Below are 16,128 nucleotides of genomic sequence, written 5' to 3'. Positions count from 1 at the left end.
AAAGCGTCTTTACAATCTTCTGTGCAACCCAGATGAATATTTAAGTAACTATTTATCTTCTGAAAATATTGAGTGGAAATTTATCCCTCCAAGAACTCCTCACTTCTGAGGAAGCAGGTATAAAGTCCTTCAAGTAGCAGGTATAAAGTCCTTAAGAGATCTATTGGCAATGCGAGATTGACACATAAAGAATTTATAACTAACTAATCAGGTAGAAGCAATTTTGAATTCTCGACCTCCGACTCCTTTGCCATCAGCAACTGATGATTTAGAAATTTTGACACCAGGTCATTTCCTTATTGGACAACCAATTAATTCAATTATTGAGCCTCAGCTGTTAGATTTAAATGAAAATAGATTAGGGAAGGGGCAAAGAATCACTAAATTTGTTCAAAGTATATGGAAGCAATGGAAGCATGATTATCTAAGCAATTTGCAACAAAGATCAAAGGGGCAGTCAGAAACAAAAATTGTTACAGTTGGCTAAATGATCTTAATTAAAGAAGATAATCTCCCAGTAAATAAATGGTTGTTAGGAAGAATCGTTGAAGTCCTTCCCGAGCCTGAGAGAAAGGTAAGGGTTGTCTCTATACAAACTGAAACTAGGGTAACAGAGAGATCATTCTCTAATATTTATGTGCTGCCGATAGAACAATAGATATGTTTAGTGTCAAAATTATTAGCATTATTCGGATGAAATATTTGCGATTGTAATTTTTTTAATTTCAACTGTATTGCTCATTATGCTATCGTATTTAACATGTGTTCTTGTTTTCATAATTATTCAACTTTGGTAAATGATCTGCTAAATTTTTATGTAAAATCTATTTAAGACGCTTTTCAATTTGTTGAATGTAATACATTGCAACACCGGGTGACATGTTGATGTTTCTGCATGTGTCCCCGAGCGATAAGGAGCACGCTTAGGGTCTTGGCTCTTGACTTCGCCAAGCAACCCTAAAACCCCATTGAGGAGCATGGGAAACCACCCATCGTTAGATGCTCTTGGGAACGTTGGCAGCGGTTGCAGATATAGGACTCTTGCTCCCAATATTATTTTGCATCAAGGATACATGCATATCCTATTCTTATATTCACATAATGTCTACTTGTAAATAAATTGTTTATTTATTTTACCCACGATTCATCAATGCAGTCATCAAATCTCACCATACAGTCCACTGCCGGAAAATTAATTTTCCCCTTTAAGCCAGGAGGCTTCAGCAACTATCTGTTTTTTTTTTTTTTTTTTTTTTTAAAGCAAGAGAGAATTCTCTGGGGGCAGGAGGGTCTGAGACTGAACATGAAAGCAAGAGAGGCACATCTGCAGTTACATAGAAACCTGTAGTTAACTGATGATACTTTGAACTACGGTGTAGAGGTGGGCAATGTCGTTCTTTTTAATGATCCGTTCATCAGAGGATCGTCCATTCTTTTGATCCATTCATTCAACTCGTTCATTGAACGATTTCGTTCATAAAAAAAAAGTTGCAGGTGATCTCTCTGCATGACATACTCTCCTACATTAGAAACATTTCATTAGATCAGTAATATTCATTGAAGGAAAAATAAATGATATGATCCAAAAGTAAGAAAATATGCCTTTGAAAAATGAATTTAAAAAAACTTTATTCAGGTTTAGATGTATAATATAATTATAGTTCATTTTGTACGACATTTCTCAGTTGCCGAATGGTAAGGTATGTTTTCCATTCCAAAAATCACAGGTTCCACTTCAGCATGTCAAAAAATTAAGTTATCAAATCTTTCCAGCTACAGCACTGTATATATAATTACAGTATTACAGTAGTTAGTACACAACACTTTTTTTAAAGGAGAAAAATTGGACAGTAATAATCAGTAAAATATAAAGCCAAATCAATATAGATGGTAGGTGACAGGGATGTTATAGAAGACAAAAAGTTTGCCAGAATAGTGAATAAAGGTATTTTTAGAAATAATTTTGGCGACAGAAAGCGTGAGAAAGATTTTAGCAGGTGCGTGTGACAGGAAGTGGAATGTCCAAACACTTTGTAAGTAGTCCAAACAAGATACACAAAACATTACTAATGGATACATTGGAAAATAGCAAACGAGCTGCAACGATTAAAGAAAAATGATGAATAAAGCAGAAAATAACAATGTTGGAATGAATATGTTGTACTGCACTGAAAAAAAGGAGATTTGAGATTGAGAGTGAAAAATTTGAAGATGAATGTAATTTTAAAAAATGCGATTTAATCACAAGTGCATTAACACAATGTTCCAAACTGTGCACCATGCAAAAGAACAGTCGTTCATTTTTTAAGTGAATGAACAGATCCATTCATTTTAAGGATTTGTTCTTTTTTAACCGTTCGTTCATGAACAACACATCCTTACTACAGTGGACTTGCGCTACAACGGGATTTAAATTACCTGAAACAGATGCTACAAAAGTTTTTCACGAGTAACGTATCTCAGAGCTAACATGAACTCCTTACCGGCAACACCAATTTTTTTAGAAGCAATTTGCCGGGCACAAGCATCTACTTTGCGGCTGACTACTAAGTATTGGCTTTGTGAATAGACTTTCATTCATTCATTCATTATTATAATAGGGAGACCATTAAAGAAAATAAAACTGATTAAAATATTTCAATTTTTTCAGTGAAATAAGAATCCTAAGTTGTTACTTATATGAATCACCTTTGTTCTAAACAGTTTTGATTCTATATAGCGGCTGATTCAATAAAGCGGCTAATTTAATAAGAGACGACTTGATTCACTAAAGTGGTTTATTCAATTAACCACTGATTCAATTAAACGGCGTCCACTGTACATGCCTTTGTAACACAATCAATCACCTCCGATTCAATTAAACTCAATCTACCAGTAGCACAGCAGAATTTACCTTCTCTCCACCCAAAAGGTTGCTGTGCTATATGTAGATAGAATTTAGTCCAATCGAACATGATCGATTATGTTAGAGATGAATATGCCTCTTAGTCGAAAACAAATTTAGACACACAGCAAATGTTCCTGTTTTGTTCTTCAACTACAGAGAAGAAAGACAACTTTAATTTTACTGTCTCAAATTTAAATCAACGATTTCTGTCACTTTTACTTTTATTGCAAGACACAAGAAAAGCACAATATATTAGAATGAGTGATATAGTGAGGTGGGATATAACCAGGGGTTACTGCAATGGAGTAGAATACTATTAAACTTAAACTTTTTTTATCTATATATGTAAATTAAACTTACTTTTAAAACACCGGATATTGCTTTTGGATCTAAAGGTTGGTGTACTAGCACAGATGCTTTCTTTAATAGCTGACAACAAGGAACAATCCAGTCTTTGATCTTAGACACTAAGAAGAAAACAATTTTTAGAATACAATAAAAAATACTTTTCTTCATTGATCACATTGGGTGGTTTAGTTTTAAAAATAAATTTATAGGAGGAGAAAAAAAATAAAAGCTTTGGAATAAAAGTTATTTGTTTCCGAAAGAAAGATAGGAACTTATTAGAAGGGTGTAAAGGAAGCTTATTAGGTTAATAAATGGACTTTCTAACACAGATTCTGATTACAGGCTTAAACGGCTGAATATGGCACAGGAAACTCAGAGGAGACATGACCTATTTAATTAAAAATTGCTTAAAATATATGATGAATGGTTAAATTTCTGCGTGCATGACACATTCAGTGGGTCCTTGTTTTACCCTTATCGAATTCAAATCTAACCTTGAAATTAGGAAAACATTACTACTTCAGTAGAGTTGTAGGATTTGGAATAATTTAGAGGAAGCAGCAACTACTTGAAATGGGCTATAAAAATGCTTGTGATTTTTACCAAGGATTGGTAAATTGACTAGAGTTAGTGAAATTGGGCCTAGACCCAATGGCTGATTGTCGCATTTTTATTAGCATTTGCTTAGTTATGATTTTAATGATTATTACTTACCCTGATAATTAAAATTATGAGAGCATTAACAGTATCATTAACTGCTAGTAATGATTAAAAAATTTTGAACACTACAACTTTGCTTATTTATTTCTTGTCTGGTCATATTTAATAATCTTTAATGAATTAAGAAACTGTTCGACATTGCCTACAAATAGTGGTTCAGCATTTAAAGGCACATTTATCATTTTAAATAAGAGTCCTAATCTGAAATAAAATATTTAAACTCACATTTTATATTGGAATTTGAGAGCATTCTCAATGTAAATACAGCGATGGAAACAACAACTAACTGTTCTCTTGGATGCACCACATTAACCTCTTGTGCAACTTCATTTAAAATATTGAATATTGAGTTGTTATCTTCTGAGTTTACCAGCTTCACAAATTCACTAAGAGAAATAATAAATATTATTACAGCAATTCACAGTAATTAAAGTAAAGAAAAATAAAGTGCAAAATAACAAAATATTGGCAAAATTATAAAATGCAGTTGCATCTTTTTTTTAACTAAGTCCAAAAGACCTGCAAAATCATTTTGCTGTAATGAAATTTCGTCATACGTATATTGCAAATTTTAACTTTGTTCCTGGGCATTTTACAGTATTTTATACAAATATGTCGAGTTTGTAGCATGACTTTTTTGCTATAACTATTTAGTTTACCGTTTGGTTAGCACATTTTTTAATTTGAATTCATGTGTTGGTAGGATCAACTCTGAAATAAAATGATGTGCTAATCAAACAGTAAACTTAAATAGTTATAGCAAAACAGTGTCATGTTACGAACTCTACATTTCTCCAAAATACCTTAAAATGATACTCCTATGTAATTTAATTTGGGAGTTACCAAATCTACTAAAATGATATTTTTGCTGGAATAGACTTGGCAATACATTACTTTGGCGATATACAGTTCTCTCAAACTTGATTACACTAAATGATGGGATTTAAACAAATTAATTGAGAACAAGCCACAAAATGAAGAGTATCTTTGTCACGCAAAGTTGTATTTTTCTTGGAATAAAACCTTGTTACAACAAACGCACAAAACAGGTGCTTTTGTTTATTGATTTATTTTCGCAAAAATGCTCCAATTTCGTATGAGATTGTGTTCAAAACACGATTTCAACATTTTAGCTTTAACCAAAATTTAAGTTCATGCATTGTTTTAACTTTCATGAGTAATCAAATCATTACTTTGAAAAATACCGTAAACTCTCATTCATTATATAATTCTCAAGCCCTATGCAAATTTCTCACTTAAAATTTGGTGGGATACTTTATAATTTATTTCTTTTTCCTAATGGGGGGGGGGGGGGGTCATGGCTCAGACGACTGCGCTACAGAAATTTTTAGAGGAGGTTTAAATGGTATTTTTCTCTTTTGTTTGTGTGTGTGGGGGGGGGGTATTTCTGATTTGGGGGTCTTTGTGGCATTGGGGGAAAGGGGTGCGCCCTTGCACTTGGAGGAGATGGGCACTGATGTTTATGGAAAGCATGTTTTATAAAGAAAATAAGATAGTATCGTACAAATAAACTGGTAACAGCCTTCTTAAAATGTATCAACAAAGAAATTCAACAAATATTTAATTTGGTTTTCTTGATCAATAAACTACAGGGCATTTTCTTTTTTGTTAATTGAAAAGTATACTTGGGTTACAGCGTACTATAGAAAACTCAAACTTCATTAATGATTTAACATTTCAGAGCTTGAAAAGTAGTTTCTTGATCTAATGATATGTCTAATAAACTTAGGAATAAACTAATAAATATTTCGAACAACATTTTCCAAAAATTATCGACAAACAGTATCAAAATAGGTTTATCAAAACATCAATATGTTTAGTGAAGAATTTGTAAATTCCCTCCAAAAATGAGAGCATGTGTTGATGGAGAATATTTTATTGCCTGAGAAAATTTAAATAAAAATAACCAAATAGACTTGCCTCTTCCAATGTGATCCTAGCATTAAGAATAATTCAGATAGCAGTATAAGAGACCTAGAATTATTCTTTGCAATCTAGAAGGGAAGAAAAAAAGAATTTGTCATTAAAATTAACAATGCAAAAATTTGATGACAACTGTGTATTCAACAAAAGATTATAAGAATCAAAAATAATGTTTCTTTATGTCATAGCAGAGTATTCCAAAAGAAATATTATCTTTGCTGACAACTAACCAATTAGCTCTTTATTTTACACTATATTACTCAAACTTAAACTCAATTTGTAGTGGAAAAAATTTATGATGAATATTATAAATTTTTCAGGAAGCATGTTGTTATAGTATGATTTTAAACAAATACAGAAAGATATGGTAGCCACTTTTAGCAACTAAGAATCAATTTTTTGGTTTCCATTTTCAATTGAATGGTTGTCCTTTGGCGACTAGTGACCAATAATCTGGAGCTTTAGGTAAAACATATCAGAATAATTAACTTGCTATATAATAGCATGATTTTTTTTTTAAAATCACCAATCACTGTAGCAAACTTGGTGCTTCATGTTCACGACATTTATGAACATGATGTTGAAGCATCCAAGTATCTAGATGTTTTTCCAATGAAAGTAATAAATAAAACATGGGAAGTTGGCTTTTCGAAAAACTCTGTTTAACAAGCCAAAGACGTAGAAAACTTGCAAGCGTGTCCAGTATTTTTTCCAATATCTTCTTATACTACTTTTTTTTTCCTTCACCAAATGGAAACTTAAACATTCAGCATTTATTCTTGGAGTGATTGGAGAAATTAGTAAGTGAACATTCACACATTACTGAACGAAGAATTTTTTAAAATATGAGAAATCAACTAATAATTGATGTTACTAAACATACAGAGTTGCTATGAAAAGTCACTTCACATCTATAACTTTAGATAACAAATAAGGTGATTAAAAAATCTCTGCAACATATGATTAAAAAAAAAATTGTGTACACTTATACAACACAGTGAGATATTATGCAATTCTCAAAAACATTTCTCTAATTTGCTCAAAAGAACTACTTAAAACAACGATGTTAACATTTTCTTCGCTTAATGTTTATTAAAGCACATTAAAAAATAGTACATAAACTATTAAATTATACCATGGCTGCACATTATTCTTATAGGCCATGACAATCACTGAAATTCATGGCAACAAAGAGAGCGCTACAGGCAATCACTGTTTTCCATTCTTACAATCAAAATATCCAATCCCTGTCCAATCAAAAATAAACAGCTTTAAAAGGTTGTCATTGATTGGTGGATACACAGGATTGGGTTCAGTGCCTCTTGCAGTCAAAATGCGCAACATATAAAGTTTGTATTTTTCGAGAATTTCAAGAGCAGATCATCTTATGCTACTTGTTGCATCGGTTTAACACAGAAAAGTCATAAATAGTCAAGGCCCGTAAAGTGTAAGCGAATTAAGTGTGGCCATGATTAAATATACCTCTTTTAACCTTACCTCTTTTGAAAAATGTTCTAAGATGTTGGCAAGGATTTGTTCTTTAGCGTCAGACGAGAGCTGAAGAGGTTTGTACTAGGGTGAAGAGGAAATAAGAAAATATAAATAATATAAGTAAAATATATGTTTCATTAAATTTAAAATTTAGTCTAAAGTTTGCACACAATCTGATACACACACACACTGATAAAACAAATCCAAAATTTTCTTGGGGATTGATATTAAGTCAATAAGACATTCAGATACAAATTACAAAACGGAGAAATTTCATGATAAAAATGCAATCACACTGGGTTGATATTAATAAACGATCTATTTCATCAGTAACACAATTCAAGCAATGTTTTTGCCAAGGTATTCAGATTAGAATGGCAGAGCATTTAAGAAAGTTTGAATAAATGAAATCAAAACTAAAGACAACAGCCCATTTACTATGAATATGTGAATAATAAAATGTATTAAAATCATCGGAAAATTAAAAGTGATAGAAATTAGTAAAGGAAAGAAGTAATTTCTGTGAGAAATAAAAACTTAATGATGCATTTTTTTAATGCACACCAGTGGAGCTAAATTTTTATGCTGCGAGGAAAGAGATGGGGGGGGGGGGGACATATATCATGATCATATAAAAAGGAAGGGAGAGCTAGGGGGAGCAACAATAGATAGCTTAAAATTATGCTTGTAGAGCTTCAATGTCTAAAAATTTCAGGGAAGAGCTATTGAACCTCCCTTCTTCTTATGTCACCAAAAGTATTTGCAGGCCTTTAACTAACAAAAATTTCCAAGGGAGAGCATCTACTCCCTCCCCTATCATCTCAACATAGAGCCTAAAATTTTGTTTTTAAGACTTGAGTATCAAAAAATATTCTGGGAACAACTCTGACACTTCCTTCTCCTAACGTCAAAGAGAGTCTAACGTAGATTTAGGAGTACAATTTCAAAAAAATTCCAATGCAGATGCAGAGTCCCTAAACCCTCACACTTTTCTAACACTACCACCAAAGTCAGACTGAAATTGCATCATTAAGAGTTCAATTTTGAAAATTCACAGAGCGGAGTCCCTAAGTCCCGTAAAATTTGCCTAATGTCTCCAAAGATGGCATAATATTCATCTTTTCAGGCATAACCAATAACATCTAAAAATAGCCTAAAATTGTTTTTTCACTGTTCCGAATCACAGAGTGCAACCAAGCCATTCACTTTCGCTAAAAGTCACAAAAGGTAGCTTAAAATTAATTTCAACTTAAAAATCAGGACACCACGGCTCCCCTCCCCCTCCAACATAGCTAAAGATTGATTAAAACTGACTTTTATAAAGACTTTAACTTCAAAAATTCTTTGAGGAAGATCCCCGATTATCCCACCAACAATTTCTTTAATGTCATTAAAGACAGCATAAACAGAATGTTTAACACTAACACTCTCATTGAATATATAAGAGAACAAATTTTTTGGAATACTTTACCACAGCAACAATTAAAAGAAAATCTCTCCAGGCAGTTAGAAGGGCAAATGTGTCTTTCACATCATCTGAAATTGATGATAAAACTTGGACTTGAAAATCGCTTTTAGGACTTGAACTATGTACATGCTGGAAAAACAAATTAAGAAATAAAAATCTTAATATCAAAAAGTACAACACAAAATTGAAAATTTATCTTGATCTTTATTTTAAATCAAAATAACCAAAATAATTGTACTTGTGACTCAAATGATTGTAACCTACCACAGAAAATGTCTATAGATTGACTGAAAGAGATAATGTTTCAGTGCATTACTTGTATTTTAAGATGTATTTAAGATTAAGATGTGTGATTACTATATTTTTGAAGAAATAAGAACAAGACTATTTTTGCTGTTATTGTTTTTTTATCCGTCTTTACAATCCATTTCTTATACTTTTTCCTTACTTATATTCAGAAAATGTTTTGTTCAATTTCCTAAAACTTTTCAAAAATTTCCCTTCATTCTGTTTTGTTTTTTCTATACAGTTTACAGTTAACAAATTGTCCTTTTCCGTTTTATCTGCAAAGATGCCTATTTTACCCAGTTTTAACTTTATACATTTTTTTATAAAGGGTACAAATTTGATGAAGAACCAATTTTTGTAGTTAATATTAATTCAAATAATGCATATTCTCATATTCTGGATTATGTAACATAGCCTTGCAGGAATTTTGCAAGTAAGAGGTTGCCCATAAATGATATCACGCTTTGAGGTGGGAGGGGGTCGTGAAATTGAGACAGTGACAAAGGAAAGAGGGGTAACAAAAAATGTGACATGATGAATTTTTTTAATAATAGTATGTAAATGTAATATAACATGAGGTGTGACAAGAGGAGGTGGTAAGGTGAATATTTTATAACAAAGTGGGGAGGGGGGACAAATATGCTGAAAAAAGTGTGACATTTTTAAACAGCCCCAATCAATAATTGACAACACTGAAGATCAATACAAAAAGTTTGTGTGTCTGGAATAGAGAAGAGGCAGAAAAGAAAAATACAATTTTCACAAGCACTACAAAAAATGGAGTATCACACCTGATTTGAATATTGCTTTGTATATGTTTTGAAGCCTAGTGGTTAAGTGGTAGCGCTTCGCGCTCCCAGGCCACTGGCCTGGGATCTATTCCTGGGTTGGGTATGGTTGACTCAGCCATTCACCCCTTCAGTGGGTTGAGAAAATGAGTACCAAGTAAACTTGGAAACCAAATACTGGGGGTTCCGCGTTAGGCTGACCACCTAACCGGAATATCTGCCTTGCACCACAAAGCCCCTGGTCAGGAAAACTGAGTTTGACACAGTAGGTCTTGGCCCTTATGGACTGTCGTGCCACAGGGTTTGGTATATTTGTTTAAATTTTTAAAAAATTTCCTTTGAAATTCAAAATACATGATTAAAACATATTTTAACTGAAAAAAAGAATAATGTGTTTGAATTTTTCTAGTTACGCCAGCACCCAATGGAAAGTTTTAAAAAAAAAAATTATTTTATTTTTTAAAAATTAAAGGATATTTACCTTGGACCACTCTAGCAAAAAGCTCTTGGAATGTATATCATTAAAAACAGCTTTTACATGTTCATCCAATCCTTTCCTAAAAACAAGTGGAGGCAATGAGAAGAGATTAAAAAATAAATAAATAAATAAATAAAAAAAGAACAATAGCACAGTAAACAATTACTCTTCTAATAATGAACTGTGTTGAAATTTAAGATTAATAACTAACAATAAAAATTTCATAAAATATTTAGCAAAAAAATATATTTTACTTACTGCATACATATAAAAAATTTAAATTTCACTTTTTCTAACATATTCTTTAAAGCAATAAGGAGCAATTTTGAATGGCTAAAAGAAAATTATAATGAAACATAAAAATGTATCCCCATTGTGAATATTTGCTGCAAAATAGTAATTCATCGCTTCAAAATGGCACTTTATTTATTTAACATAAATTGAATGCAATGGATTTAACTTGTATTTTTGACACAGTTCTCTCACTTTTACTGAATCAAAAATTTTTTTTGAAAAACAAAGGCAATTTTTTTCAAAATGTAGCATTTTTTAAGGAAAAATTTGTAGGAATGCTTTTATTAAGTGATTATTACAGACATTGGCAAAGCAATAAATTTTTCATCAGGAGAGGGCTACTTATACTACATGCATAATGCATTAGGGCAATTTTCAAGAAAAGTGTTTTTTTTTTCTGCATCCCAAATTTTCAACTTTTCACAAGAGATAAAGTTAGGTATTTTTCAGAAAGACAAGATAAAATATTTGTTAACCCGCAAACATTTATGAAAGATTTTCATTCATTTTAGAGGTACTGAGGGTTAAATTTGTAAATTTGAAAAAAAAAAAAGTCATGATGCAATTTGTTGTTGCAAATGTCACTATGCAATTGTAATTTTTTTTTAAATTGATTCTAGAATCAACATATTAATTAATACTTCAATAAAAATTTAATATCTAAATTTAAAATAAATTTATACTAAAAATGCTAGAGTATTTAAAATTTTAAGAATGCTCAGCACCTAATGTTTCAAATGAATTTCGATTAAACCTATGGAGTAAAACATCCAAAGTTTAAAAAATCAACTTTCAAAAAATCAAGCATATAAATTATTAGAAATATTGCACTCAGTATCATTATACCCTCAGTCTAAATGTTTATAAATTTTGCGCTGAATGGTGATGGAATTTCAATGTATTTCACCTGACAAGACATAAACCTTTGTATAAAGTTTACATATTTTGTACAAAAGTTCATTTACTTTAAGCATTAAAAAAAAAGCACAATAACTTTTTTTAAAAAAATGTTAATTTTGAGCAAGGATGGTAATTACAGTCATAAATGGTTATGATTCTCTAACCCATCGATTCTCAAACTTTTTTGACCTGCGGACCGGCAAAATATCTTGAAACAATTTCGCGGACCAATGAGGTTTTTTTTTTCAAATAAATAATAACAATAAAATCAATTGCAGTCCACTTACAACTTTGCCCTTTTTTAGAATAAATAATACTTTGCTTGGTATTAAAAAACGGAAACAAAAAATATTTAGATGGAAAGATAATTAATTTTTGTAATAATAATGAGATGGAAATTCATTAAACAATTCATGTAAAGAAATGTCATATATTTTTTTTTTTGAGTAAGTAAATTTTCTCAACAAAGACAAGCAGAAATCACTGAGGAGCAATCAAAAATTTTCCGTGAACCCTTATCGGTCCGCCGGATTACCGGTTGAGAATCGCTACTCTAACCTTTCCTTAGTTGCAAAACAGATGATAAGGAAAACTGTATCTGAACCAGAAAGAGAAAGGCCGAGAAAGGTAAAATAAAAGAAATCCAACAACTGATTGACATTTTTTGATAACAAATACTAATGAACATATGGAGGGCCCACATCCTATTAATTGACTTAGTACTTTTTGATCACAAAACTTTACAAAAAAAAAAAATTATGCATTTCAAAAATTCAGTTTTGAACCCAAAACCCCTCTAAATGTACCACTACATGTGTTGTGACAGCATGAACATTTTTTTAGTTTCCTTAGTAATCTTGCAGTCGAAAATTCTCTGAAAAAAAGGGGAAGGGGGAGAATGTACTAACAACAATGTATTTAGTGCTGTGATTTTTTTAAAAAAAAATTTATTGAATGAAGTTACTTTCTACATATTGGACATTGAAAAAAAGATATTGTTAAAAGTGGACCGGATTTTATTTGAGTACATAATAAAAGAAGAACTGACCTAGTAGCTGCTTTATAAAATACTTCAAGAGTTAAAGTACGGATGACATAAGCATTTATTCCTGCACTTTGAATGAAATATTTGTCTGTAAATAGGACACCACAGATCAAATTCCAAAATTGAGGACTGTAAAGAAAAAAAAATATGCATGATGTGTTTGAGGAAAAAATAATGAAATTAAAAAACACATATAAGAAATACATTGTGTGCAGATAACAGACAACAGAAAACTCATTAAAATAGCTTGGGCAAAAACAATACATTAATTTCCACTCTGATTTTTATTAACTTCTCAATATGACATTGATCATAACACTAAAATGCAAAAATAACAACATATGAGACTCCATCCATAAATTTTATCCTAGACAGTGACTTTAAGTTGCAAAACAATAAAATAAATCTTTTTACACCTTATACCAGTGGTGGCTCATAGAGCATTCAAATGGAATTTTACAAAAAGGAAAATTAAAACAGGGAAAAAAGAGGAAATATATGCCACTTAAAATGCTTGATGTATCAACTGAATTCATTTAAAATGCATAACGCAGTATGTCAAAAAATATGGCAACCTTTCTTCCTCAGGAAGGTATAGAAATTGTGCAATTGTAATATTATACAGTCGGACCACGATTTATAACGAATTCATTGGGAATGAAACTTTTATACGTTAAATCAGGGTTATTGGTAATATCGGGGTGTGAAAGAAAAAAGAACTTACCTTATCTAAAACCACTAATAAGCTTTTGCACAAAAATATCCATAAGTAGAACGTGTACACTTTTTATTCAGCATTCTATGACTTATCACACACGGGGGGGGGGGGGAGTTATTTTTCCCTTGCTGTTCTCATCCACTTTTGTAATCATTAGCAGGTATTTAAAGTGATCTTAGTTTGCCTGTGCCATTTAGAGGATTTCAAGTACTTTCAATACCCAACACTACTTAAGCTGAGTATTAGTTTTTTAGAAAAAAAAGGGGGGAGGGGGGGGGGGACTCTACACAGAAATTAACAGAAATTTATCAAGAAATGTATTTTATTTCAAATTCTAAAATAACTATTTCTCTGTTTTCTTTTGGGGATTACATGTATATAAAGCACACATAGAAGAACCGCCAATACGTCATGCATCATGTATTTTTAGCTCAAGCATGTATTCATTGAGTGGACAAATGACCATGAAAATTTTTAAACTGCCATTCTGGTTTTATCATGTCAGAAGTAAGAAAAAGAAATGAAATGCAAAGGATTTCTTTTGACAAGCTAACATAAAAGACAATGGATGAAACAAGACACAATTTTTGATTTTAAGAGGGTAAATTTTTAAAATTAATATAACATTTACTTACTCTTGCTTCAGAGCTTCCATAGCTAAAGCTTGATGTCCAGCCCATAAAGCATGAATGAATTCTACAGCTGCACAAAGCAGTTCTTGAGGATATGGGTCTTCGGACTAAAAAATTTAAAGTTTATTTTTTGATGTTTATTTTCTTTTCATGAAATAAATGCAGATGCTTCAAAAAATAAACTAGTAAATTATATTAATTTTTAAGCAAAATAAAGCAAAATTTAAAATATCATAAGCTAAAGCAGAATGAATAAATAAAAGTATGTGATGCAAATTTTAAACATAAATAGGTGAATAAAATTTCATCAGCTGAACCAATCTAAAACAAAACTTGCTATTACCCAACATTACCCTGGTCAGCACTAGAGATGCACCGAATATTCGGTTGGTGTTTGGTATACTGTATATTCAGTAGCCAAACCGAGTATATTTGGTTTGGCCAAATCCAAATACTTTAATATTCGGCAACCGAATAGCGAACAAATTTAGATGTTTGATAATCAGAGAGAAAAATTGTTCTTTGCACATTGAATGAAACTTACAATATCCTACTAAAGCACAAAATTAATTCAAATAGTTACCTATAAATTTTATTAGATTGAAAGTAGTTTCAATGTAACAGAAAACATTCAGATGTTAAATTAAAATTTTGTAGCTTTTCAATTTTTTTTTAAAATCTTATGATTCATCACATTGGCCTTAGTTGTTCAAGCTCATTTAAATATGACAGTAACCAGAAAAAAACCCCCAATTGTTAAATAGAAAAAAATATATATAAAGTCAATTTATTACTACTTAACATTAACTGCTTTTTTTTAAATATAATACACACAGTTAAAAAATAAGTGTGTGTAGGGGGGGGGGGGGTCAAGAAGTTTTTCAAAAGGTAAATAATTAAAAAGAAAATTTAATAAAACGTTCATTGCTAAACATATCACAACCACTTGAAAAGTTACCCACTGTGAGTAAGTAGATCATCAGTTTACAAATATCACTTGAAAGGCATACTGAGAGCATTCATGAACAATAAGTATGCTTGGATTAAAATAGCTAAGTCAATTCAAAAACTTGAATCTATAGTGAAAAATAATTTACTATTTATAGCTTAACAATTACTATTTTTACAATTGTAAGGCTTTGTTAAGGAAGTGGAAGACCTTATTAGTGAATGAAGACGTGACATGCATACACACATCTAGATAATGATCAAATAGTAAATTTTTACAGGGCCGATACTAGGGTTTCGACCGTCCGCGTGCAAAGACCTAATGTGCCGCCCCTGAAGAGCAATTTGCATGTTTTGACTATAACGCCCATATAAATCTTTCTTCAAATTTCTGTATTTAGTTCTAATTTAAAAAAAAAAAAAAAAAACAGAAGAAGGATGAATTTTAGTAAAAAGTTTGAAAAAACTCCTTAGAAACAATTTATATCTTTGAAGAAAGTAATAGGTACAAAAAATTTACTAGTCGTAAAAACGCATTTTATAGTATGTCTTTGGTGACATCAGAGGAAAGACGGAGGAGGGAGAAACGGGGGGGGGGGGGGGGGGTCGCCCCCAGAAAATATTTGACATTGGCGTATGAAAAATAGTTGTAATTAATCTTTGGTTGCAAGGACAAAAGAGTCGGGAACATTCAAGGTCCATGGAGAAATTTTCAATATTGCCGTCAAAAATTGCAATTTTAGGAAATTTTTCGAGACTTGATGGGAAAGTAATGTTGGAGTTCTTTCCTAAAATTCTTTCAAAACTGATGTTAAATTGCAGCTAATTTTTGCAACATTAGTTTGGAAAGAATTGCCGCTCTTCCAGAAAATTTTCTGAAATGGAAGTTTTAAACAAGCAATTTTGGGTTATCTTTGTTGACGTTGCTGGAGGGAGGAAGATTCGGTCATCTCCTATTGCAAGTTTTCAAAATTGAAGTTTAAAACTCAAATTTAGGCTGTCTTTGGTGACGTGGGGGTCTGGCATCTTTCCTATGCTAATTTATCGGCACTATTGTTTCAAAAACACATTTTTCGCTAGAGACTGATTGAGATTAACTGAGAGAAATATTTTTCAGAATTAAAATCAATTTTAGGCTATTTTTTGTGAAGGAAGGGTTTTGGGGCTCTAAAAGCACAA

General features: G+C 31.4%; 1 protein-coding gene across 1 annotated transcript in view; it reads right to left on the bottom strand.

The window, feature by feature from the left end:
• Positions 1 to 16,128, bottom strand: part of LOC129230274 (nucleoporin Nup188-like) — a 50,103-nt gene that overhangs the window by 28,131 nt on the left and 5,844 nt on the right. The window contains exons 5-12 of the mRNA XM_054864674.1: positions 14,005 to 14,108; positions 12,655 to 12,780; positions 10,416 to 10,491; positions 8,862 to 8,987; positions 7,397 to 7,471; positions 5,897 to 5,970; positions 4,181 to 4,341; positions 3,248 to 3,354 (exon numbers count right to left, since the gene is read on the bottom strand). Coding sequence (XP_054720649.1) covers positions 3,248 to 3,354; positions 4,181 to 4,341; positions 5,897 to 5,970; positions 7,397 to 7,471; positions 8,862 to 8,987; positions 10,416 to 10,491; positions 12,655 to 12,780; positions 14,005 to 14,024 — 765 coding nt within the window. The 5' untranslated portion in view covers positions 14,025 to 14,108. The remainder of the gene's footprint in view (positions 1 to 3,247; positions 3,355 to 4,180; positions 4,342 to 5,896; positions 5,971 to 7,396; positions 7,472 to 8,861; positions 8,988 to 10,415; positions 10,492 to 12,654; positions 12,781 to 14,004; positions 14,109 to 16,128) is intronic.

Source organism: Uloborus diversus, chromosome 9, assembly GCF_026930045.1.
Source record: "Uloborus diversus isolate 005 chromosome 9, Udiv.v.3.1, whole genome shotgun sequence".
Lineage (NCBI taxonomy): Eukaryota > Metazoa > Arthropoda > Arachnida > Araneae > Uloboridae > Uloborus > Uloborus diversus.
Note: the sequence above shows the minus strand (reverse complement) of the source record. Positions and strands in the feature narration are given on the sequence as shown.